The 27860-nt window shown below is 41.1% G+C and overlaps 1 protein-coding gene across 1 annotated transcript in view; it reads left to right on the top strand.

Annotated features, from left to right (window-relative positions):
- Window positions 1-27860, top strand: part of ANKFN1 (ankyrin repeat and fibronectin type III domain containing 1) — a gene marked incomplete at its 3' end in the record, with an annotated part of 408951 nt that overhangs the window by 272929 nt on the left and 108162 nt on the right. Inside the window, exons 4-7 of the mRNA XM_080827400.1 lie at window positions 2463-2664; window positions 5372-5582; window positions 18522-18716; window positions 20488-20601. Coding sequence (XP_080683526.1) covers window positions 2479-2664; window positions 5372-5582; window positions 18522-18716; window positions 20488-20601 — 706 coding nt within the window. The 5' untranslated portion in view covers window positions 2463-2478. The remainder of the gene's footprint in view (window positions 1-2462; window positions 2665-5371; window positions 5583-18521; window positions 18717-20487; window positions 20602-27860) is intronic.

Genomic DNA, 27860 nt, shown 5'->3' with positions numbered 1-27860 from the left:
CCCTCTATTTCTGCTTTTGTGTAAATTAAGATTATTTAAAAAGATTATTAAAAATTAAAAGATTATTTTAAAGAAAGATTATTAAAAATTATTTTAAAAGATTATTAAAAATTATTTTTAAAAAGATTATTAAAGATTATTAAAAGATATTAAAATATGCCCATATGTACATACACACTACAGATAGTGCTTTAAGTCATCCTTCCAAATGTAAATATGGCCATTTAGCTAAGACTGGGTGGGGCCTGGTACATGTGACTACAACTGAATAGGTCTGTCGACCTCGGAAGGTACTAGGAAGTCTTTTTGTGTTGGAGGAGATTGCAAGCAAGACTTAAAAGGTGCCTAAAGACATTTAACAATGTAAGGAGGACAGCTTTCCATTTGTTAAAGTGAAAGTAAGTCAAGGTTAGTTGGCACCAGATGGGACCCAGTTCAGAAGCTTGAGGAGGAAATGAGCTTTCTGAGTAGTCCCTTAATATATTATTTGTCATAGACTCTCATATGAGCATTTGTTTATTCTAAAGTATGTATTGAACATCTACTGTAACAAAAATGATAGCTGCCATGAGTTTCCCTATATTCTAAGCTCTCTCCATGCATTATCTCATCAAATACTCATAACTGTATGTCATGTTAGTGTTTTCCCTATTTTATAAATGAGAAAAATAAGATTCAGATGTGTTAAATAACTCACCCAAGGTCACATAGTCAGTAGCTGGAAGAGAAGCAATTGATAACCTAATCGGTATTGTATTTCTTGTACTTTGAGGCAGACATATTTTAGGTATAAAAATTAGGGGCACCTGGGTGGCTTAGTGGGTTAAAGCTTCTGCCTTCAGCTCAGGTCATGATCCCAGGGTTCTGGGATCGAGTCCCACGTTGGGCTCTCTGCTCCGCAGGGAGCCTGCTTCCTCCTCTCTCTCTGCCTACTTGTGATCTCAGTCTGTCAAATAAAATCTTTAAAAAAAATTAATACTTGGCAGTTCTTGTTCTTGAGAAGCATACAGACTAGCTAGGAGACAGAAAGCCAAACAGCTGTAATACAATAACATATTTTCTATAAGAGGCATATACTAAGTGAGTGAGTAAAGTAATACACAAATTTGCCTGTGGCTGTCAGAGATCACTTGAGCATAGACTTTAAGTATCAGCAATTGTTTCCTAGGTGATGAAAGCACAGATGGAATTCCAGTACAGGCAAAAGCAGTGTAAACAAGCACCCAGAGGTAGGAAAGAGTTTGCACTGTTAGGAAACCCTAAAGAGATCAGAAAGACTGAAACATAAAACATAGAGGAACCATAAGAGATGAAGCTGGAGAGGCATGCATCTGTATGTGGGGCTAAAGAATTTAGAATGTATCCTATAGAAGTTGGGAGAGCTTTGAAGTCAATCCTGTGAAGAGTTGGGTTGATAAAAGAGGTTCTACATGATATTGTATCAGGGGGTCCATAAGCCTTTGAAAAGTCCAGGACTGGAGATGACCTCTGAGGGGCACAGCTAACTAGCAATGGCAGGATTACAAATGGAAGGCTCCATTGGAGATTCAAGGAGAGGTGGTGGGAAGACAACAGTGTGCTCCAGAGAGACCTGGTCCCTGTGTACCAGAGGCTCCCCTGGGGTGGAGACACTTGGCACATAACTCCCTCAGCCATTTTTTTCATTCATGCATTTGCTCATCCAATGCACAGATGTGCATAGCCATAGCCTCGGTAGCATCAATATTTCAGTAATAATACCCAACTTAATGGTGGATGCCTTTTGAAATGGCATGGCTGATCTGGAAATTGACTCCAAGGATGACATTCGTGAGGACCTGTGTAGAGATTTGTGGAACAGCAGTCAGGTACAACTTGGAGAACACCAGTAATGAGTGCCCTGGAGGACACTGTCTGAGGTATCTGAGGTGAGCAGAGAGGGACCTTTGGGTATAAATCCCCCAAACTTCTGAGTACTGAGGTAGCTCACCAAATCTCAGACAAGAGGCACAATTTAATACCTCAAGAGAAGGGGTATCTGCAGGAACAACCACACCCAACAGAGGGCAGCATCTAAAAGGAGGTAGGTAGAAAGATGCCAGTTAAATACACCCAAGAGAAACTGAACAGAACCTATGGATTATAGATTTGAGACACTTCTTCCCATTGGGATAAAGACTGAAAGACTTGAGTAGAGGCTCCTGTCATATATAGGTTTGTAGGTAAATGTATATGTTAACATAGTAAATGGATGTTGTCATTTCATTCTTGCCCCCAGTTAGCTATATGGCCATAAACAAGCTGCTTGCCTCCCTAGGTTTAGCTTTCTTGTCTATAACGTAAATAAGCTGGACCTCTTCAAGATCCCTTCCAGCTACAGTATTTTATTAGGATTCCAGATGGCTACTAGTGATGATAAAATCCTTTGTCAACTTATAATTATCTTGTGTAAATGATACAACATCAGATTTTTCTCCTCTTAGGAACTGCCGTGTGAAAATGACTCAACAAATGCAGAACCTACATCTTTCTCAGTCGAAGAAACATAGTGCCCCATCGTCTCCCAATGCCGCCAAACGCCTGTACAGAAACCTCTCTGAGAAACTGAAGGGGAGCCACTCTTCATTTGACGAGGCCTATTTTCGAACAAGAACAGACCGGCTGAGCCTCAGAAAGACCTCAGTGGTAATAACACTGTGTTTTTATTCTTGTCTCTGCTTGATTGGTGCAGTTGTGTTTGGGTTGAGGAGATTCTAAGGTGCTCCACATTCACTTCAGAACCTGCATTTACAGTTTTAGAAATGCTGAGAGTGTGGGAAGGCAGGACCTGCGCATGTCTGTGCTGTGAGCTAAAACTGGATTGTGAGAGTTTTCCTCTCTTTTTCTTAATTTCTTGCCCTTTCTTTTCTCTTAGTTTTTCTTTCTCTAATGTATCAAAGAAACAACAACAAAATGGCAGTGTGACAAATGGGAGCATGAATTAAATAGGCTTTCTGAGAGCCCCAATGTTCATTCAGATATCAAATGAACAATGGACATTTCATTTACTTATTTATAATGTATGGCCCATATGCTTTTCCAGAGGCATTCAAAATAGAATCTAGGTAAAAAATGTGTATGTATTATGTAATGGGAAATAAAGTGGTAGAGAGGGAGACAGTGAGCAAGGAAAGAAGGGAGGAAGGAAGGAGTGGAAAAAAACCTAGAAAATAATGGGGATAGAAAGAGAAATCGATACACTAAAATCCTAGGCAAATATAGTACCTAAAACTTAAACCATGACATTTCTCTCTGAGCTCCTAGTCAGTCAAAGCAGAAAAGGAAGCCCAGTTGGTTATAGCATCCCATTAGCTAGTAACTGAGAGTATACCAGTCTACCAGAAGAAATGAGTGTTTTCCTGTTGCTGAGTCCTCTGGCCTTTATAAGATGCCACAGTGAATTGTGTGATAGAGAAGGAAGATCAGTATTGGTGATGTTATAGACACTGTCATAGGGTAGTCTCTGACACCGACCCTCGGTAAAAGCCAAGGGCATAATAGTACCATGATTGGCAAGGGCATTTCTGCAGGGGGTAATGGCACCACTTGTTTGAGCTTAACACAGAAATGAGCCCTAGCCTTTCCAGAGAGAAGCATGCTACGGTTTGCCAACAAAAGCATGGAGGAGGAAATGACTCGAGAGTGAAAGCAAATATGGCGCATGAGAAATTAGGCATACTAAGGATCACATACAAATACACAACTGTGGACGGAGCAGCATTGCTAACTTTGTTCTTTCTATTTTCTCATGTGTTGTCTCATTTCAGGCTCATCTTCTGGGAGGGCTTGGATGTGGCTGAGTTATGCCCCAGCAGCAGAGGCTCTTTCGTTTGGCAGACTGTAGACAAAACACTTTTCCATTCAGCAGACTGTCCTGTAGCAAAGAGAACTGCATACCAAAAATAGTTTTATCCCTTGGGACCCCATTGTCAAAACATGTATTTGCATAACAGTGCTGTATTTCCCTCAAATTTCAATCATGTGTCATGGGCTCAGTTAGGCCAACCTGCAGCCTTCGATGGAGATAATTGATTTTTGGTGATACTAAAAATAAACCCTGCCAACTTAAATATTTGGTCACTGAAAACCTTGTGTGGTTTAATCAGGCGAGCCTTGTGCTATGTCAGGACCAATGGTATTTCAACATTTTTAAAGAGCAAACAACTCCCAGAGAAGATACAAGATAGATGTGTAAACAGTATATGTGTTGCTCTTCTCCCTTGAGCTGCAAAATACATATTTGAGAGAGTTCCAGAACTTTTCTCCTTTGTTTACTGTGAATCTCTGATAGAGCTTTTCAATGCAACCCTATTGTCCTTAGCTATTATGGTTCTATAGGTGATTTGCATCCTATGAATATTCAACTTTGGCCCTCTCAGCACCATAGGCCACCCAGGCACTGAAACCCTCGCTGGACACCACCTCTTGAGCCCTTCCCTTGAGGGCTCAGAAATGCCAGGTGTTCAGTGATTAGGGCTTTGGGCTGACAAGGTGCAGAGGTTACTACAGAGGAGCCTAGGAGCTGGGGAGCTGGCCTGCAGGCAGTGAGAGCTATTTGAGAGTTGCAGAAAGGAAGGGGTATGTAACATCATCAACTTTAGTGGGATTATTCTTGTGTCAGTATGGAGCATGGGCTGGAAGACCTTAGGATGAGCAATGGGCAGATCACTGCCATCATCCAGGCAAGGGATGACAATGGTCTGGGTCTGAGTGATGGTAGAAACCTGGGGATGGGGAGGGAAGGCAGTGAGTCAGAGAGAAAGCGTTGCTCTCAGTGGCAAGCCAGTCATCATTTCAGCGACCTGTGCTGCATTTATCTGTGCCAGATTTTCCAGAACTGTGTTCTGTAGAAGCCTGTTCCAGGGGCAGTTAAAACAAATGCAATGGAAAAAAAACAACAACAACATGTTTCCCATCTATTAGAGAGTCATAACTGCATAACTTCATGTTAGAATTACTAAGGCTCTGAGAGGTCTTACAGTAAAATAATGAGATAAGGCAGCTTATTCCAGTATGCACCAAATTTATATGACTGCATGCTGCATTCTTCATAGAACACCTCATAATGCCTATCAGACAGTATCGTACAGACTACTCTTGAGGAAAGCTGATGTTTGCTCTTAGCTGTAGACCAGATATGCTGTACGGTGTGGTCTTGGTGCATCTAAATGTAGAGATCCATTCAGAGCCCATTTGAAGGAGGGAGGATTCCAGCTGAATTTAACAAGTCATGTGTGTTGGAATAAATGGTAGTCATAAGTGGGGATGCAGTCGCTGGCATCAGAACAGCTAAGCCGCAAAGGCAAGCTGGTGGATGAAAGTGTACTCACCAGCATATGCTCTTGCCCTCCAGAACTTCCAGGGCAATGAAGCCATGTTCGAAGCAGTCGAACAACAGGACATAGATGCTGTGCAGATGCTCCTGTATCAGTACACACCAGAGGAACTAGATCTCAACACACCTAACAGTGAGGGGCTGACGCCTCTGGATATCGCCATCATGACCAACAATGTGCCCATCGCCAGGATTCTTCTGAGGACAGGGGCCCGAGAAAGTCCACACTGTAAGTAAGCCTGGGAACGAAACCATGTACTGTTAAGTCTAGACCCAGCTTCTTGCCACCAAAATAGCCATTGCTAGCATTTAGAGCAGAAACAGTTGATGAAGACAGGCTCTGAATTCCTTTACATGTTCTCATGGACTTTCATGCATATAGTGATAGTGTTTAATCAGCCTAGGCATTGAGTTACATTCTAAACAGAAAACACTGAGTGGAATTAAAAGGGAACACAGAAAGAACTTCCTCCTAAGAATTTAGCCCAAGTTTAAAATATGTGAAACACACCAAGTAAGGCTATAGAATAGGAAGTGTACCTAGAAAAAGTTTAAGTTTGCATGTACAATTGTCCTGTGTCCATGGGCATTATGCTGGCTGCATTTAGTCACTGATTCATTCAACAAACACTGAGGACAGGGCACTGTTCTAGATACCAGGAATGACATGGTGAGCAAGATAAAGTCCCTATTATCATAGAATTTAGACAGTAGTGGAGGACACTTCCAGTAAGTGAGTAAATAGATCGATTAAATTATAAACTCAAATAGTGACGAATGCTATGAATAAAATAAAGTAAGTGAGTGGCTAGAGATTGATGGAGTGGGGACTATTCTAAATAGGGTTGGGCAAGAAAAGCTTCTCTGATGTAATAATGTCTGAGCCTGGTCCTACATGATATCAGGAAATGAGCCATGAGGAGATATGGGGTCAGATTCCAGAGCAGCAAATAGAAAGGTGTCGAGGCAGGCAGGAGTGAGATTGCCATGTTCAAACGAGGCCAGTGTGGCCACAGCACATCAACCAGGGGCACAGTGATCGCCGAGGAAGAGCACTCTGGCTCTTGCAGGCTATGGCAAGATGCTGACATTGATTTTAAATGGGATGGGGAGACAGAGCAGGTGAAGCACATGAATGACATATTCTGCTTTACATTTTAAAAGATTGCTGCCATGCTCTGTGGGGCATAGACAGGGGTGGGGCAACTGTGGAATGGGGAAGACCAGTTAGGAGGCCAGGAGACAGATGCAGTGGCTTGGACTGGCATGGTAGTGACATTGATGGTGAGCAGGGGTGGAATTCTGGATGTTTCTTTGAACAGTTTTATTGAGATATTAATTCCTGTGCATGTAACTCATCCATTTCACATGTACAATTCAATGGGTTTTGGTATATGCACCATTTGCAATGATGACTACAGTCAGTTTTAGGCCATTTTCATCACTCATACCCTGTCACTCCCTAGCCCTAGGCAGATACTAATCTACTTCCTCTTCCTATAGATTCGCCCATTCAGGAAATTTCATGTAAGTGGAATCATATAATGTGTGGTCTTTTGGGACTGGCTTCTTTCTGGGTGTATGCTGAAGTAGAGCTGACAGTACTTTGCCAAAGGGAGCTGCTCTGGGGCCAACGACAGAGCCGGCCCCGGAGTGGATAGGACAAAGTCGAGGAGCCCTCAGCCCGTGCCAGGCACTATTCTGAGCACTTTACATGCATTCACTCCTTTAAGCCTCACGGCAACATTCTGAGGTAGGCACTCGCATTCCCCTTGGTGCAAACTCTCTGACCCAATGACCACAATGGCTCTGAGCCATAGTTTTTATGTTTCCTAAAAGAAAAAAGTAAACTCATCAAACTGTTGCTTTCACTAATACTGATTCACTTACTTCCAAGTGGTGAGACCCAGAAGGCTGAAAGAGAAGCAAGCAAATATGTAATTAGAGGCCACATCTCTGCTCCGAAATTTCACAAACCCCCACCACCCAAAGACTAGGTACAGAGGCAGATCCTTGTATCAGAAAACTCTTTATTTTAAAAATGCTGAACTCACCCCATCCATGTCGACCAGAGTGAGGATTTGAGTTCAGTAGGATTGGAGCTTTTCATCAGAGCTCCATCGTCAAAGTGCCCCTTCTTTCTCGTGGAACGGGAGGCTCCGAGGGGTGGGCAAATAGAGATGGAAGGAACCGGAAAATCTTCTTTGCTACCTTCCAACTTACGTTGCAATAATATCTGTCCCAAAGATCCAGCAAGAGAGTGGTGGAGAGAGAATCAGAGGGCTTGAACACAGAGAATGCAGACTGAGCCCCATTCTGTAGGAACAAGGAAACCATTCATCCAGATGTTGCCTGCACTGGGCTGGATGAAACATTAGTCCCACTTAACCTGAGACGTTACAAAGAACTCTGCATTTTCCATGAAACCAGTGAGACTCCCAATCTCCCCAAGTCCCCTTGTGCATAATTAAATCTCCATAAAAGAGCCCACGTCCTAAATATCTAGTTAAACCAAAAGTAAAGTCATTCAAAAGGTCCCTGGTTTTTCTCATTCCCTCTGGCATGATAAGCACATGCATCATGACAAAGTTGTAAAGGAAGGTGAGAGATAAACCCAGGTTTTAGCCTCCAGGAAATATGACACCTAAGTTACCTTGGCCACCCAAGAAGTCAAAGAGATTGTACCCTGTGTGGACTCCCACATGCGTAAAGGTGGCAAAAGAATATTGATTGAGTAGCTGTGAAGCATCGTCTCTGGTTTTCACAGTAGCACAGATTCTGAGAGGTTAAGTGAATAACCAAAGGTCACACATCTGGCTAGTGAATAGGGATGTCAAGGACTCAAACCCAGGTCTATGGGACACCCATGCCTGGGATCCTTCTATGCGAACTTACTGCCTTTTCAAATAATCAACATGGAGGGCTGTGGCCTTGCATCTTTCCCTTTGTGCCATTTGCTAAAATCCTATGGTGTATTTCTTTGTTCTGTTCTATATACTATACACTAAGGTGCCATGCCTGTTGGAGAGAAGCATGATAGAAAAGCACAATCTGTTTTCAGGGATGTTTAATTCACATTATATATCAAGTACAAGAGGAAGAGAATTGCTTCTGTGCATGAATGTGAGCCAGCCCAGGAGAAAAACCATGGTCCACCAGCCAGAACAAGATAAGCAAACACCTGCTGCAAATTTGTTCCCCAGAAGTTGCAGAGGCAGGATATAAGAGAAGAAAAATAACAGTGAGGCCTTAAGTTCGTAGAGCTTTTTACACATTGTGAAAATCCTTTCGCTTGCATCAGCTCATTTGGTCCTCACATCTGGCCTGTGAGATAGGAGTCCGTTTTCTTATTCTGATCAATGAGGAAACTGGAATAAGAAAAGTCAGATAATTCACCCAATGCTACAAAGCCAGGAAGTAATAGAACTATGACTTGAACCCAGATCCTCTATACTAAATGCTTTGGTATTTGTGTAAAAGCATTAGCACGCTCACTGTCACACCTCGTTCTTTCCTTCTCTGACTCTCCTTTGCTTCCTCTTCTAATGCCATTCAAGTATTTCAAAGCAGCAAGCAGAGTTTCTAGCAGTATGAATTTTCTGTCTTCCTTTCACCTGGGTATTCCCTTCTGAAAACCAGTCCCATACTCTTTCCACTCTGAGAGCCGAGAATCCCAGCCCACTCAGAAGCAAGTCCTCTGTGATCCACTTGAATTCATTGCAGGAATCACAGAGACACAAGATGGGTTTAGGGACTTAACTCTAAACCATTGGTCAGGTGTGTCTTTCAGTCTTTAGCCCCTGAATCACAGTGCTATATTGAGGTGTTCCTTACAAACACAGGTTGAAACTCAACCAGGTACTCTTTCTTTACTCATAGGGAAAGTCCTAGAAGCGGCCACCAGAACTTGCACACCACCCCAAGGTTAAATACATTTAGAACCCCACCTGATCATTAGACCCTTCTACTGTCTTTATTCAGTGACTTTTTTCTGTCCCTCACCTTTAGGCAAACAGCAAAGTACTCATTCCTTCTAAAAGATAGTATCAGCCATTATGAGAATAGAATCCCAAGTACTTCCACTCAGACTTGTGTGCTGAGCTCAGGAAGCCCTCAGAGACTTGGAAAGGACTGAAGCTGGGCCAGCTAATGTAGAGACACCCAGGGGCTCTGCCTCTGATGGTTCCAGCCATTCAGTATCCCAGTTGCCATGACTCCTGTTCAGTGGAACAAATGCTATCTGAGAAAGGCTTACCTCTGTTAGTGAAAGTCCCCAGTCGTAAGTCCTTCCTTTATCCTGACTAACTCCTGTCCTGCCCCCACTCTCCAATCCCAGTTCAGTGGTCTCTGGGAGGAATGTGCTGAATCATCAGTGAGCCCCTTGCCTTTCTGAGGCTGCTATTTATTTGGCATCATCTAGAGTCTATAAAACGTAATCATGAAGAAGTAAGTTCTTTTTGGATACTTATCATGTGCAAATCTGGTCACTCTTAGGGATTTTGTCTTTCAACCTCAGTACCTGACACGTAGTAGGTGCTCAGAAATTTTCAGTTGAAATTTTGAATGACCCGTTAGGCTGCTGGGAATTACAGGTATTGAATTCAGGCACATAGATACATGCATGAGTTACATGCATAGTGCATACACAATGTGTGGGAAATAACTCTAAGTCTTTCAGTAATTTATTCTGGGAGTACCTTCTGCTGTTGTCTCATTGTTATTTTCCAGGCACTGTTGTAGAATTTGGTTGAAGATGGAGCCTGTTGTCAGTTTTACGCTGTTGAATAATGTGGGCCAGCAAAAATGGTGGAATGCTCCTCATCTTTAGTTTCTCTGCCCTTCCCTACGGCCGTGTTCTCCCTTCTCTGCAGACCCTCTCTGCGTCTCTCTGTGAACTCATTCACTTTCTCTCGGATATTGCTTCTGAAACTAGGAGATGTCGCCCAGACTTAGTTGTATGCAGTTACTTCATAAAACGCGATCGCCGAGTAGCTGTCACGCGAGTGTGGCGCAGACACCAGACACCAGAATTTTGGCAGACTCGTCAGGATGCACCACTAGTTTCTGCAGTAGTCGAGGGATCGTGTTGGTGCCGGGACCGGTTCAGGGCACGTCTAAGAGGTGTGACTATAAACTAATGAGCCTGGCTTTATATAAACAAACACCCCAGAAAGTCTACAGTCCAAACAAATGTTATCCTTTAACATGGTCCTCATGGGAGACCCCACACTTGCTCCAACAGAGCTGCTATTGCTCGAAACACTTTTGGATTTGTCCTCAGAGCCAGTTTATGAGAAAATCTGACTCGTTGCTTAGAGTCACACCTGATTTTTGTTCCAAAACAGCATTGCCCAGCGTCATCACCCTCCATGTTCACCAGACTTGGCTTCAAATGATTTAGAGAGGTTTCCTGAAATCAAATCCACCCTCAAAGGACAAAGATTTGCAACCATTAAGAATTTGTAAAGAACAAGCTTTGGGCAGGTCTCTAGAATGAGTCCCCAGGTATTTTTGTTTGCTTCATTAAAATAGGCGTAGAAATCCTCACCCTGATTTAACAGCCCTGCTCCTCGAGCCTCATCTCATACTGCTCACCCCTCACGCATGGTACACTAGCCCCGCCAGTCTCCCTCCCGTCCTGTGAACACGCTGCACTCCCTCTCTTCCCCAGAGGGCCTCTGTCCTAGCTATTCCCCGTTTGGAGGGGTGCTCGAATGCTTTCAGTTGTGATCATTCCCTGGCCAGCTCCTTCCTAACATTTTCACTTAATGTCACGTTTTCAAGTGAGGCTTTCTCTGGCCACTTAGTCCAAAGTCACTTTCTAATCACATCACTTTATTTTAATCTTCTGCATACATAGCACTTATCACTATATATTTTTTTCATTTTATTTGTTTATTTTCCATCTCTCCTGCATTAGATTGTAAGCTCTGCAGAGCAGAACCTGTCTGTTCATTCATAGCAGTATCCCCAGCAAACATTAGGCACTCATTTATAAATATGTGTTGAATTGAATGAATCCCAAGGCTACTTCTTTTGAAGGGTGTGAATGTATTATTTATTTTGAAGAGAATGATTTTATTAAATACTGAATGAATTGATCTTTTTTTATATTTCCAAACAATTATTTAGACATCAGGCGGCCACAGCCTAAGGTCTACTTACTTGCTTCCCAATAATTAATTATCCTTTCATTCTCTTGTTTTTAATTTTTAAATATTCATACAACCAGAATATATTCTCTTCGTAAAAAATGAAAACATTATAGATAAAATTAAAAGATACCTTTGACAACCCATACAACCTGTCCTTGTGCCAGGCACATGCTCACAGTCTAGGCCCCTGTCCCTGAATTCCCCCAACATAACTGTTGCCATCATCTCCAGGCTTGACTGAGTTAGGGGATCCACTTCCAACCTTACTCAGAGTGACTGCTGGCAAGAGACTTACTTTCCTTCCTGCGTGGGCCTCTCCAGGGGGCTGCTTCCCTGACATGACCGTTAGCTTCCTTCAGTGCCGATGATCTGAGAGACAGAGAGAGAGACCAAGGTAGAAGCAACAGTGTCTTTTATGACCTAATCTCAGGAAGGACATATTCTCATTTCCTGCTGAACATTGTTGATCACACAGACCGACTCTGGTACAGTGTAGCCAGGTGTGAATGCTGCAAGGCAGACATCATCGGGGGCCTCTTGGAGGCTGGCTGCCCCACCACCTATCTGAGTTGTTGAGGATTAAATGTAATAGCAGCTTTAAACTACTTCCTTGGCATATTGTAAATGGTCAAAAAAATTGTTAATATAAATAACAAAAACAATATAAAACAAGTCAGGAGTTTCTGTTAAAGAATTTAAATATTTTACAAACATCAAAAACAATATAGAACAAGCCAAGAGCTTCTGGCAAAGAATTTAAATATTTTACCTATCTGCTGTATAGTTTGTGCTTTGAAAACACTGCCCAGTACGAACATTCTTTAACATTTGTGGAATTTTATGTTCTTAAACTGCTCTGTCCAATGCAGGAGCCACCAGCCATATGTAACATTTGAGTATTTGAAATGCATCTAGTCCAAATTAAAATGTGTTCCAAATATAAAACAACCCTGATTTTTCAAGGCTTAACTATAATAAAATATATTTTGTTTATTATATGTATTACATATATTTATATTTATACATTTATTTTATATATAATATATACTACCTCAATGATTTTACATTGATTACATGTTGAGATGATAATATTTTGGATCTACATAGTTAACTAAGATAGATTATTAAAGTTAATATCATTTTTTCTTTTTTTAACTTTTTCATTTTATTTTTTTCAAATTTTTATTTAAATTCTAATTAGTCAAAATGTAGTGTAATGTTGGCTTCAGGAGCAGAATTTAGTGACTCATCACTTACAAATAACACCCAGTGTTCAACACAACAAGCGCCCTTCTTAATACTCATAATCCATTTAGCCCATCCCCCACTCACCTCCCTTCAGCAACCTTCAGTACTTTTTTTTCTTTTATAATGTCACTGCTAGGAAATTTTAAATGATGTGGGTTACATTATATTTCTGTTAGCACCGAAGGTATTGGCAGGAGATACGGTTATCTTCTTTCATACTTAAGCCATGACATCATTTGATGATCTGCTTTGGATTTTCTGAATAATTTCCTCAAGGCTTTTGTATGCTTGTTTTAGAAATGTCCATTTGCCCTTTGGAGTTTGGGAGACTTAGGTTGGAAGTATTGCTCTCTGTGTCATTGGCTCTGGCTTCTTAAAGAACCACAATTACAACTTAAACTATATAATACGGACTTTGTGAATCCACATTCTGGAAAGTAGCAGGGAAGAACATTCCAGAGCCCCATGTCCAGCGTATAATGAGCTCTAGGAGGAGAAAACGCCACAGTAATTAAAATGAAACATTTAACCTCCAAATCTCTGAAACTTTTTGGAACCACATTCTCAGAGTCCTTGGGAAAACCTGAAATAAGACAACAGGTTCGGACCCAAGGGAAACCAGAGTGAATTCTGAGACACGAACCTCGGCAAGACAGGTAAATTGAAACAGAGGTTTTGAGCTTTTCTGGTATGAGAGTTTTTGAATTAAAAAGCATTTAATTTTTGGACTCCTCTGTAGTATTTCTTTGGATGTTCTAACCTGAAAACAAGGCAGTTGTGAGGTTGTTAGAAGGTTGTCACTTATAACAAAGATAAATTTTATTAACTGCTATTCTTGGTTGCCCAGAGGACTTTGGCTTACAATTCAAGGTTTCTACCTAAGTGACGTTGTTTTCTTCCCTGAAGTAACAGAGTTGAAATTGATACCACTTTGTATATAATATATTTCTGAATGGTGGTTGGGACAGAAGATTTTTACCTGGGGCAAGAGATTTTTTTTTTTTAAATGAAAGAGTATAGAGTATTTGATAAAACATATTTGATTTATTTTTGTGTGCCTCTAAAAAATATAACACAGACCAGTGAGTGTAATAATGATAATACAAAACTCCACTAATTGAGAGCCATCTATGTAAGGGTTATCAGTAACTTACTGGAGCTTGTGAGATAGTTTATTATGCCACTTTTCAGATGAGGTACTTGGGTTCAAGATAGTAGCATAACTGGTGAGGACCACACATTTCTACCGGGCGGCACTTGACCTAGATCAATAACTTAAAGCCCTCTTACCATTTGGCCTCCAGTTTGGAAATAAGAGGAAAGCAGTTTCAGCTCAGGATGAGGAAACTTTTTAAAATTGAATGAAGCTCTTAAAACTGAAAGTGAGCATGGGCAGGGCCATCTTGGTGAGCAGCGAGTTTCCCTCCTGGAGGAAATCCTGCAGGGCCAAGGGTGTTTTAAGAAGAGTCTTCTAAGGCTGGTTAAGGCTCCTTCAGACTAAAGGAGTGTCCTGTGCCTCCTTTTCTCATTAATAAGTTAAAAAAAAAATTGCTAGTAACAATAGAAAAGTTGTTGCTAAGTTGCAAAATGCCCTATCATTAGTAATAGGAAAATGTATTCTTCTTTTTTTCAAGCAAATCAAATGAATTATTCCCTAAAACTTTCAGTTAAGAATTAAAATTAGTTAACATTTTACCCTCGTTGTATTTTCAATCTCTAAGCAATTATCAACCAGGCCCAAACTCACCAATTACAGGGCTGGACGAAATTAAGAAATAGTAGGTAGTAGGCGCTCCATAGGTTAGAGTCTGATGGTGAGGAAAAATGTTCAGTCTGATCATTATTTATCTCGGGATTTAAACAGTAACCGTAATTGTATTCTTTGAACACCAAGTTCCCACCCCACCCCCACCCCCACCTCGTAGTTAATTAGCTGGGCAGGTCTTAGAACAAATACCCACTCAGACACTGGGTGGTAGAAATGCTGTTGATAATTAAACACCACAATAGCATGGGGCCTATTTCAGGAGCAGCCGAGTGGTCTTGCCCCAGCCGGACGGCTCACCACACACTCACAGACCCTCTATTGTGCTGGCTATGGCTGCTCAGAGGGATAGTTGCTTGGCTGGAGAAGGAACTAACTGCAGTAAGAGAGAAAAGACCAAACCTTGCAAACAGATCAGGAATTCTGTACTCAAGAGAAAATACCGTGAGTGTGGAAGTTAAAGGGGAAGGGATCCAAGAAAAAGAGAAGTGGATGGGCAGGAGAACCAATTATATGATAGACATAGCCTTTCCAGTTTCTATGTCCATCCAAGTGAGCTCACCAGCCTCATGCCAAATCGATAGCAATTAGAAAACTGCAATACATAAATATGAGGTTAATTTGCATTTCATTTGGTTTAGAGGAAGTTCCCTGGGTTCTTTGAGGTTTTTAAGAAAATCTTGGATAATAATGTCACCTACTTGAGTCTTGGTTTCTTCATCTTTATAACAGACGGTTAAAAATATAATAATAAAATAAGGGGGTTAAAATGTTCTCATTCTGGGGTGGCAAAAATAGGAAGGGGGCTCTCAGAATAGTTTGCAAGGTGTCAGAAAGCCCAAACTTCCCACCACCACTCAAGATAAAACTACACAGTCTAATATAATTATCATATTGCTTCTGCTTAAAATATATTAACCCAGTTTGCTAGGTTGATTATCTCATACTGAACAGATGTGACTCTTGGCAGCTATATAGGTCATTAATAATAGGGAGAAAAATGATTACTTTATAAGTCAGCTGATTTGGTAGTCAATAAAGAAAATCTTTCAGAAGAGAGTGTTTTATTAAGCTATTAAAAAAGTCTATAGAAAAAAAAATAATAAAGGTTTTGCTGGGTGAAATGGTTGGAAACCACTGGCTCACTTAGTACCTTTTCTAGTCGTCCACGGAATTACCTCTAGCAACAGAGGCAAGTGAGTGTGTTCTCAGGGGCATCTGGGGACTTAGACTGGGAAAAAAGTAGGGGGCAGATTTCCATAAAGTTCTCTCTTTTTTTTTAAGCTTTCAATTTTGGGGGGAAATTTCCATTCTCCTCCAGAAGTGTTTGTTTTGATTTTTAAATAATATACTTTCACCGAAGTCTGTGTGGAGACACTGATGCCCCAGGAGGGTGCACATACTCACTCCGTGGCTCCAGAGATGCCCACTGCACGCCCCCCCCCACCATATTATATAGTATCTAATATATATAATATACCACATTAGGTATCCCAGTTTGAGAAGCACAGGGATCTAGCTGATCTTGGAAAATTCACATGGTTATAAAATTGAATATGTTTCCCCTTAGCCTCTGAAGAGGCAACATGCTTGACCTTAAAGATGCGGAATCCCTTCACCAGTACAACTCAGACAGCGTCAAGGCCGCAGCCTTGGAGGAAAGGGAAAATGTGGAAACAAAGCATGTTGTGCTAAGAAAAGCAGAAAAAAATCTCAGGGGGAGCCAAGTATAGCTCCAGAGAAGCTGTCCATCTGAAATGCCACCTGGAATTCACACCAGTAATAACTGTTGTGGATATAAAAATTAATAGGGGGGATTTCATAGTATTAGAAAAATTTATTTTTATAAATCATGTGTCTATCACCCAAGTGTTGACGCATGCATGCAATTCAAACATTAGGCTTACAATAAAAAGCTCACTGAATGACTTAGCAAGGACAATTCCCCCATTTTCTCTATAATTTGGAGTGGAAGAAGGAGGGGGGCCGTGGGCAGAGGGTGCAGTTACTGGGTCAATTAATCAACCTGAGAACTGTGACACAAACCCTGACGCCTAAACTATGTCTAAAAATACACAAATGTATACGAATTTGTTTTCAACTGTCAATGCCTATATTTAGGACCTTCCCAGCAAGGCTATAATGAGACTGTGTTTGAGGCCTTCAGTAATAGCAGACTCTACCATTAATCTGAAGTTAGTTAAATTAACAGCATTTAGTACTGACTTGTCAATCTCACTGCTCCAGGAAATTGCACCTTGAGGCTACTAATATTGCCAATTTTTCCACTAGAGTATGTGCCCGCGTGTGTGTATGTGTATTTTTTTTCTCCAGAGCCTTCGTGTTCATACGCCATCATTGCTTCCCTACGTCCACAGCACTTATATTATCATTTATTCTGGCCTCCTTTAGCCTTCCCTGGGGATTCTGCGTAGTGTAGCTGCTCAGTGAAAGAGTTTTTTAGCTTTATATTTATTTGTTTATTTTTCTGTCATGGCTCATGACTGAGGCTTTAAAAAAAGTGTGACGGTATTCAGAGTACATGATTGACTGCTACAGCAACATTCATTAACCATGAGAAATCTGCAGCAAAACACAGTCTTGAGTGTTCTAAACAGCAACTTGAAAAAGAAAGAAGAAAGAAAGAAAAAAAAAAAAAAGACTTGCCTAATTTTTCATTGACCTCATCTGTAAATAAATTGAGACTGATGGTGAGCAGGGCAATAATAAATGAGTATTCATTTCCTGTAATCAATGCAAACATGCCTATGAACACAGAGAATATGAATATATAACCACCTAATTTCCATTTCAAAATACACCTAACAAATTTTCACTTGAGTTATCTTCATAATATTTTCCTCCCTTAATTAGAAGAATGAAATGTTTGGATTTCGTTCCCACCCACCAGGGTGAAATATTGTTTTGGTCACACAGTGTCAAACACGCATTGGTGACAGCCACTGAGCTTGATTCTGGTCTGTTCTGTTCTTTCTGTGGTTCCTTCCACACACCCATGCTGAGGCTGTCACCTCCTTACCATGAACTACTGAAGTGGCAAGGGACTGCCAAGGCCCCCCTCAAACATATGGGGGCCATGAGGAGACCCCCAGAAGCAGCTTCCCAACCTGACACACGAATGTGAAACGTTCTGTCACTGTCATGAACGTTCACTCTCACAAAGGCGGGTCAGGTGAGTAGTATGACGTGAATTTCATGGAGACACCATGTATGGAGTAAAACAGAAATATCAAACTATATAATCTCTCTCAGGAAGAAGAGTAGTATAACTTGCTGATGAGCATGGGCATCTGCAGAGACGATTCCTTCCCTGAGATCATGATCAGAGATGGAATTGTTAGGAGATCATAGTCTGGTCATGCCCAGTCATGAGGACTCATCACCGCTACTGTGGCAGTGGGAGTGGAACACTTCGTCAGCAATAAATAAATTGGTTAATTACAACACAATTACACCACTAAGACATATGTACAAAAATGTCTGTGAGCTGGGCAGAATGTGGTGAAGAGCAGAACATACTAATCAGATTCTACCCCACCAAAAAAACACCAAACAACTTTAACAGAATGCAGCTTGCCTCCTGGATGCCTTTTCCTACGACCTTCCTAGCCCTACAAGAGCTTTTGGCCCTAAATGTTTGTCTTTGCAAAGGTCATGGAAATGACTGTGTGTAGTCTGGGTTAGAAGTGGTCCTCATGGGTACTTGATGGTGGAACTCTAATGAACTGTGCTAGCTAGCTATTCGGGGCACATATGACAGGAGGGCCCCAGGGCAATGAACATATCTTAAATTGATGGACTTAACATTTAATCTAGTTGTCAGTGTCACCACTTAGACCTTGTTGGATAAGTCAGTTAATAAGGAACATAGACTTACCCTGAGCAATTTTTAAACCCCAAAGTCAACTCTTAACTCCCCTGCCCACGAAGCAGTGTTCCCCCAGAAAGAGAAAGGAGTCACCCATGTCTTTCCCTGCAGTTGTCAGCCTGGAAAGCCGAGCACTGCACCTTACCACGCTGGTGCAGGAAGCCCAGCAGAGGGTGAGTGAACTGTCTGCCCAGGTGGAGAACGAAGGACCAAGTCTGGACAGCACAGAGAAGGAAAAACAGCTGAGAGCTTGGGAGTGGCGGTGTCGACTGTACAGACGCATGAGGACTGGCTTCGAGCACGCCAGTGAGTATAAGCAGAGGACTTCTGCGTTTAACTAGAAGCCAGGTTGGTTGGACACAGCCAGGCCTTTTTTACTGATTTTTTTCCCCCCAACTCTGCTCCAGGGTCATGGATGGCCGTTGTCAGCCTATTTGGAGTGAGGGCTCTGGGCGGCTGTAAAAGGATCTTTTGTCTTGCTTGATTTTCTGGCTCCCAGTAGGTTCTCTGACCACAGCCATGAGGCTTCAGTGCTGCTGGCCTCTCTCCACCATGTCACACTCATCTAGTGCTTTCCACTCGATACGCCCCAATGCCTAATAACCTGGATGGTCTGATACCCTAAGTGGCTATATTTTGGGATGGGGAGGTGGAAAATATTTGTTTGTCCAGTTCCTGCCTCCAACCCGAGTTTAAGTTGTTTTCAACTCTCTACTACATTTTTTATAGAGCGCTTATATAAACCGACCTTCGGTTAATACAGGCCACAGAGGATAATCAGTCAGCCCCTGAATTATGCTTTGTCTGCACTTCCATTCTCTTCGTCAATTCTTTTTGTTAGTTTTAAGGAAAGTCTTGTTTCTGGATAATGCTCATTAGCACTGGAGGGTACAGTGTACAACAGTCCCTAATATACAAAAGTATCAAATTCAGACACTTGGGAAATACTAAAATCTTGTTCCAAAAGGAGATCTTATTTAAACAACAATGAAAAAAATTAGACTTGAGGATTTAAATATAAGGGAAAGGATCAGTTCATTAGTTTGGGAATATCTGCCTCTGCTTTGTCCTATAGGTAAAGACTGGAGGCAGTGAAAATCTTGTTCTCTGAAGCAGTTCTGTATAGTACGGACTGCATCTAAGCCTCATCCTTTCTCTTAAAGCAAACTGCTTATGTGACATTAATGAAAGTTTGTTTCAAAATTAACAATCTCTTCTACAGTGCTGATACATGTATTTTTTTTATTTTAAAAAAGAGACATGCAGCAATTGTTTTAATAAATGCATTTGCAATTCTTGCCTCATTTAGGACAGATTACTACTAGAAGCAACCATAGTTTTACACTTACTGCCATTTGAGAGGGAATTTTCTAAATCACAAAATGCCTTCTGGGTGTTAAGGAACACCTAGAACTATCAGGAGTCCATTAAAACCCAAGATTATTAGGTATGACATTCGTCTGTGAATTCTTTTTCAGAAAATGTTACGTGATGTAATAGGAGGCACCATGAGAGAAGGCAGGTTGGCATTCTGTCCTGGGAAGAGCCCAGAATCAGGCCCCCGAAGCCATGGGGCTTCATCCTAGTTGTGTGTCTTTGCTGTGTCCTTGAAAGTGTGGCCTCTTTGGACTGCAGATTCCTCATCCTCAATAGGCACATGCTCCGCTTGCCTTTTCTATCCAGCAGGGTTGCAGAAAGGCTCCAGTGAAATGATTTCCATGAAAGTACTTCATGAAATGTAGCAGTCTCTATCAGCAGCCGGCTCCTGCTAACACTTCCTGGCCTCCTCTCCACTGGTCCAGGCCAATCTCCTGTTGTGTTTCCAGGATACTTTGGGAAGGCTTAACTGGTATTATTTATCCCTTCAGAAGACGTTCTAATGCTCAAATAAGACCACGATGGCAACAAATAAAGGCCATTGAGACTTCTAATGAAAATGTTCAAAAGCAAAAGCTATTAGGCTCTACAAACAAATGTTTCCATAGTGTGTGTTTCAGGGTATCCTTTGAAGAGGCAGGAACATTGTTTAAAAAGGATTGGCAATGTTAAGATCCTTACGTTTTTCCTTCTGTCCCAGGAGCCCCTGAGGTGCCAACCAACGCCTGTCTCATGGTAACCAGCAGCACGGCACTCACTGTCAGCTTTCAAGAGCCTCTTAGTGTCAACGCAGCTGTAGTAACCAGATATAAAGGTACCAGACTCCAGTTGTTTTTTGTGTTTTTTTTCATTGTTTCTTCTTAAAAAAACAATCCATTGTTTGGGGATCAGTTGTGCATTTTGTATGTTTGTTTTTCCTGCTGGTAGGACTTTTTTCTATCCCATGTACTTTTTGAGTTGAAATATTTCCGTAGGCGCTCATGTACAGAGCAAAAGGTTAATGAGAATAAGTCACAGAGAAGATGGACCATAGGACCATGCCGTCATTATGCCAAGCCCCTCCAAAATATTAATTCCATTCTTGTTTGCAGAAGGCCTGTTTTGTGCATAGTATAGGTCTGGAGACAGAACTAAGTAGGAAGAATCAGCCTCCACCCTAGGAGCTCAGAGAATGGAATATAGAACATACTAAGTAGCAGGGCATATGAATTGATACCTGTAACAGCAGGTAAACTAGAGTTAAGGATTAAAAAAAAAAAAAAAAGATAAAAGACATTAGGGGTCAGAAAAGAAAGAGGGAGGTAACAGGATAGGATCAGAAAGGCCCCAAGGTGCAGGTGGCATTTGGCTTTCAAGGATGGCTAGGATTTGGACCAAAAGATGTTGAGGGGGAAAGTAATCTCCAAGTGGAGAGAACAGTGGGCACAGGTTTATACGTGTGAAGCAAGAACACGCTAGGACAGGCAAAAGGGAGCGAGGGAACCAGTTGTGGCTCCAGGGGTGATGAGGGTTCACGAAAAGGCACAGTGAAACGTAAGAGCAGAGAGAAAAATGAGGACAGGAGGCAGGGGCACACCGAGACCTGAATTCAAAATTAAGGAGTTTTTGACATTATTTGATGAACTCTGCAGAACACTGAATCAGGTAGGGACAGGATCAGAGGTAGATGGTGAAAGATTCGGGTTGCAAGACTATGTACAATGTACCAGAAGACATGTGGGCCAAGAACAGGGAAGTGAGTTCAGCAGCTAGCCGGGGGGAGCCATGACAGCTTGACTTGTCTGCGAAAGGAGAGAGGGAGCCCAGAGGAGACAGACAGCAGAATGACACTGTGATGAGAACTGCCAAGGCTGCAGAGCACCGACTGTATACCCGGCACCTTGGCAAGCCATCAGCTGTACTAACTGCATGTGATCTTCACAGCAGCCCTAGCAGTGGGCACTGTTAGGATTTCCACTTTCTAGACGAGAAGACTGAAGCATAGAGGTTAAGGGATTTGCCTGAACACAAACCAGAGCCAGAAGTATCCCATTATGTGGATTCTTGAATGTGGTAGCCAAAAAAAAAGAGCAAAGTCGATTTTCCTGACTCAGGAGGACATATGGAAGTAGTCTGAATGGTCCCACAACTTGATAAAGTCCTCCATGCATAGATTTCCAGATGCCAGCCCATAAGGCAGCAGTCCTGTGTCCAAGCAGTATATGTGCCTCCTGTCTCCTTCCCAGGGCCTGTTCCCTCGGAGAATCTTCTAGGTCTGCAAATATTACTCTGCCCACACCCTGTAGCTTTCTGAGGTACTTGGAATTTTCCAGATAATTCCACTCTGTTTGTACTGAGGTAAGGCAGCCTAGCATTTGTTACCATTTTGGGTTTTCTGTATCAAAGAGAAGGTAGCCTGGGGGTACTAGTGACAAAAGACAAATGAAGCCACCCAAGGTGGCCTCCCATGGCCATCCTTTGATACAATTCTGATACTTTGTCTTGGTTGCCTGCACTGCCAGGACTTCCTGAAACTCAGAGCCAGGGTTTGCAGGCAGTGTCAGACTTGGACATTTTCCTCTCTCTCTACCTCTCTCCAGCTCGGGGTTGTGATGAAGGGTTTCATCAGTGCTGCCAAACTTGACATTTTCTTCTTACATTTGATTAGTGAGCTATCAGGAGCTAATTTATCCAGACTGTCAGCTATTTAATACTCGACCATCATGCCAGCAAGTTCTATCAGCATTCACATATTAACATGTCTCATCTCAGGAGACTTGCATTTGGGTGAGATTGAAAATGAAAGCCACAAGTGGGTTCTGTTAGCGACTGGAGGGGATTAATTAAGCATTATAAATAGAATTGTCTGTTGCATTATGGAGTAGGTTTCCCTGTGTTAATTTATAAGGTCATAAATTGAGTCCTTAACCTGGCCACTCTCAGGGGTTATTTAAAACAGCCGGCAGTCTCCTGCACCCAGAGACAGCAGGACAGTTTTTAATTCAGTTGAAGTCATTATTTAATTACAGAAATATTAGCAAAATTACCCTGAAACAAGGCTAATTATTTATTTGCATTAAAAAAGAAGAAACAATCGAGAAATCCACAGAATGAAATGTCACTTATCTAATTGGTTAGAGGGAGGGCTTACCCCTACAGTATTTAGGGTTTGGAAAACATCTCAAACTGCTCTCCAGAATTTTTGGGTTCACAGAACCTCAAGCTTGTTTTGACAACTGGATGTTCTCCCCCTTCATACCGAAGCCTATGTTTCAAAGAAAATCTGAATCCTTCCGTTTCTCATGTGTGTACACTCAACTCATTAACATGTTCCAGTTTTTTTGAGTTTGTTGATATCCAGAAATCTTTTTAAGAGCATCTCTTTATAAGCATTCTTCAGGCTCAGGGACCAAGCACCAGGCCAACTGCTGTCACAGCTTGGACATTAAAGGCATCAATTTCAGTTTAAAACCCAGAAACAGTTTTGAGTAAGACCCACTGGAGTTTTCTGCCTCCATCTCCCTTAAATGTGGGAAAATGGGGCTAAGAGAATGACTGTCTATTTCCAGGTATTTCTTCCTTGGATTCAAAGTGCACTGGCATCTTTTGGTCCCATCTCACCAATTTCCATGGCTTACAGAGCCAAATCAGGATTATTTCAAACACTTTGATGTTTTGGACGGTTGCCAGAATTTCATTCTGCATGTTCTCCCCCTTGCCTTGGGTAACTTGCCTGCAGCTCCCATTGGCAGAGGATATGTCATTTCTATGCATTCCCAAAGCAGAGAGCATGTTCAAAAGTGATTTTGCTGCTTGTTGCTGTGTTGGGAATGGAAAGGAAAGTATCCTTTGACAGATGCTGTGTGGCATCTGTTTTCTATACACAGGATGAATTATTTTCTATCTTTATTTTAAAAGCAGGGCTTGACATGGTCACCCTTCAGGCTTTGCCAATGATGAGATGCTTCAGTAGCTGCCCTAGTGAGTGTGGGCAGTATGCTGGTTTGGGTGGTGCCCTTCCCATCTCTTCTTACCTCCTTCTCCAACAGATTAGAAGCCACCACCTTAATTCCTTCCTACAAAGGCTTATAATAGCAAACTATTTAACTCCTCTTCAATTGATGGCATTTTCTTAAAGAAAAAAAATTTTGAAAAGCATTTCCCCTTGGAGAAATTGCCAGGACCTTTCCGGAGCTGGTAGTTTATCTCCTCCTGCAAAGAGCAGGTGGTGCTTCTGCCAACTGCCACCTCCCAACTTATTTCCCAGAAAGAAAGAAAGCCAAAGAATTCCACAGAGATGTCCGGGAGCAGTGCAGCTTCTAGGAGGGAGAGTCCACCTTCTAGGAGGGAGAGTCCACCATTTGTCCATGAAAGTCCTCAGGGTCGACAGTTTGTAATAATAGCATGAACTTGACCATGACTTAATCACCTGGGCCATCTTTTCATAAGACTTAAGAAAAAACTGACTTCATGGGGCTTGGGTGCACAGTGCTTAGTATTTATATTATTTTTACCCCTTCTATAATTTTTTCCTCCTCCACCTTATAATTGGAAAGAGAAAAGTGCATTGCATTAGAGACTATAATAATCTTCCATGTTTAAATAATTGAAGAATTAGTCTGATCCTAAGCATGAGGTAGCTACCCTCATCGGTAGATTGAACTGACTCGATTTCACAAACTAAAGGATTCATCATTTTAGTTAGCCTCTTTGGGTGGGGGTGAGGCCAAAAGTTTACAGATGAGAAGCAACGAGGAGAGGCAGAAGATGTTATGTACAGGGGACAGGAAACTCAGTGGGCTAACATTTTTGCCTACAAGTAAAAATATAGAAATAAGTTCAGCAACTAAATGTATGATGAGGAAAAGCAGCAGGTCCAGTGAGAGCAGGAGAATGGCAGCCCTATTCAAATTCCTTCATCTAGGCTTCCTCAGGCTTTATAGGTCATTTCTCAATTCCTCCATGGTGGCTAAGCTGTCAGGATCCAGCCATTTGACTCTTCGACCATCTTGTGAACCACCTTAAAACCCTTCTCCAGTACGGTATGTTGTAAAGCATAGCCTTTTTGCATTTTCTTCATTTAGGCAAGTTTTTAACCCTCAAACAATACAGTACAGGTTATATAAAAGACAAGGTAAAAGATTTACCCTTCCTCCGGTGGCCCAGCCCTGTCACAAATCTAATCTGTTACGAGTACCATGTATGGCCTTACAAATCCTTTCTTGATGCACATACCCACATGTATAAGCACACAGATGTTAGGTTTGTTTGTGTGCTAAAATTATCACAGTCTAATCCTACAACTAGATTTAAGATCTTATTTATTTATTTGAGTGAGAGCACAGAGGGAGAGCAAGAAGGAGAAGCAGACTCACAGTGAGTGGAGAGCCCCATGCGGGCTCAATCCTAGAATCCCAAGTTCACTACCCAAGCCAAAGGCAGACACTTAACCAACTGAGCCACCCAGGCACGCCTAGATTTGTTATTAATTCAGCAATGTATCATATATATCAAATACTCTCCTATGTCAGTGTGTTTGGATTTTCATTCTTTTTAATCACCATACAGTATTCCTATTCCCTAGCTAGAGGTGCCATAATTTATCTAATCATCCTTCCACTGATAAATATAGGTTGTTTCCATTTTTTTCCTATTATATAATATTGCAGTCCTTGTATGTGTCTCTGTTTTACTTGGGACAATATTTTCTTCTGGGGCTATTAACTAGAAGTGGAATAGTTTATGCGGTCCCATTCTTTGTCTCACTCACCTGTCTATAGCCATTGTTAACCTTAAAAATAAAACCTTCAAAGAAAAAAAAAACAGCAAACAAAAAACCCTCAGTCATTTTACTAGAAAAAAAAAAAAAACAAAACAGGTTTATTTAGCAACCCTGGAGAGTTGCAAGTCTTGCAAGTCAGGATAAGCAAGCTACAACAGGTCTAGAGAACAAAAGAGAAAAACACCCTTCAAAGAGGAAAGGGAGCAGTTGGGCAGGGTGTTATAAACAAAAAGTCTATTGGAGTAAACTGGGAGTTTGAAGTATAGTGGCTTTTCATTGGCTGAGTTGTGAGGTCTCTGATTGGCCGTACTGTTGTTTCCGCAAGAGAAGAACCTTTCTTCCTGCTGGAGTAATACAGTAGTAGGTAGAGTATATGGACTTTCAATGTGCATCTCTTCGTGCTGGGTCCATCTCTTCCTGTTGGGTCATTGACAGTAAGTGGTAGCATGTAAGAACTCCTGCTCTGGGCCTCCCCAATCCATCTTGAATGATGTTTCCTTTTATTAATCTTCACACCAGAATAATTTTATAGTATTTTAACATCCGGTAGGGCAAGCCCCTCCCCATGGTAATCTTTTTCGAAATGTCACAGTTGTTTGTATACATGTTCTCTTCCAAATGAATTTTTAAAATTGGTTTGTCAGGTTTAATTTTCAAAATCATATTGGGGTAGCATCATATTCCTAAATTAATTTGGAGAGAGCCTTTCCATCCAAAACAGGTCTTTCTAATCAAGCCGAATTTTATGTATTCAGGAAAATTTCATAATTTTCTCTAGATGGGCCTTCTACACTCACGGTTAAGTTTCATGCGGGGTCCATTTAACACATTATATGGCTATTATGAATGAATTCTCTTTTCAAGATAGAGTCTCTAATTGGCTATTTGTGGGACAATAGAAGAGTACTAGTTTGAAAGAAATCTTTAGTTGGTTGCTTTGCTGAACTCTTAGTAATGGTGAGGGGTTTTTTTGTTTTTGTCTTTTTCTCTTCAGTAGATTATCTTGCATCTTACGATTTTTTTTTAAACATCATCTCTAAGTAAGGATCATTTTGTCCTTCCTTTCTAGTACTTTCTGTTCTTTCTTGGATCTCACTTTATTAACTAGAGTCAGTGTGGTTTCTAGTTCCCACTACATTGTGCATCGTAAGTGGAACAATAGGTATCCTTCTCTCTTACCTGCCTTTGTCAATGTGCATCTGATATTTTACCATCAAGTGTGATGTCTAGGATAGGTGTCTGGTAGGTAACCTTTACTGAATTAAGGAAGCTCCACGTGGATTATGATGAATGATATAGCATTGAACATAATTTTTAGATCTCCGCTGTGATCCTGGTTCCTTTAGTATTTCAAAAGTCATGTATTTGTGCCCTTTCTTTTAGAATTGTTGAACATTTGTCTATTTTATTGGTTTGTTTGGAGAATTAACTTTTTTCATTCATAAAACCTATTTGTTGTTTATCTCCTACTTTATTAATTTCTGGCTTTAGCTTTGCCAATTCCTGCTACTTTCTGTTGGTTTACTTTATTCTCTTTCCCAGTTCTTTTTTTTTAACTAGAAAACTTAACTAATTCCTTTATTTTCCTTTTTTTCTAATCCATATATTTAAGGCTATCACTTTTCCCCTGACTACTATTTTGTCCATATCCAAAAGGTTTAAAGTGAGGTGCTATAATCATTTATTTATAAATAATTTATCATTTCCACTTTAAGCAGCGTTTCTAGGCAAGCCATTTTAAACTTCCAAGTGGCCATATTTTTTTGCTGTATTTTTAAGGTTAATTTCTAATTTTATTGTAATAAGAAAAAATTTTAATGTGCTCAGTATGCTGTTGAGCTATTTTAAAATTTATCTGTAGCTAACCAATCAATCAGTGTATATGGACCATCGTTGGTGCTTGAAAAGAATGTGTAAACTCCATTGGGTATAAAGTGTGAATGTGCGTGTGTTGTTTAAATCCCTGTCTTTTTCTAAAGTGTTCCTTTGATCTTTGATCTCTGAGAAGCTGCTTTATTTGTCTTGCTTAATTCTGTTTGCTTCAACTTCTATTTTGTCTGTAATTAACAGTGCTTTCTAGGTTTTCTTTTGCCTGCTGCCTCTCTGTCTTACTATTTTCAACCTTCCTGTGATGTTTGAGAAACATTTCTTATAAAAAGTATATGGTTAAACTGATAGACTCAAACTCCAAGTTTGTTTCTTTTTATATACATCTTATTTTTGTCCAAAGTGATCTAAGAATGGGATTTTAAAAAACCAAATTTGTACTAAAAGGCTTATAATTTAAAAAAAAAAAGTTACATGCTTCAGTC

The sequence above is a fragment of the Martes martes genome (assembly GCF_963455335.1).
Source record: "Martes martes genome assembly, chromosome: 16".
NCBI lineage: Eukaryota > Metazoa > Chordata > Mammalia > Carnivora > Mustelidae > Martes > Martes martes.
The sequence above is the reverse complement of the archived record's forward strand: the minus strand, read 5'-3'. Positions and strand labels throughout refer to the sequence as shown.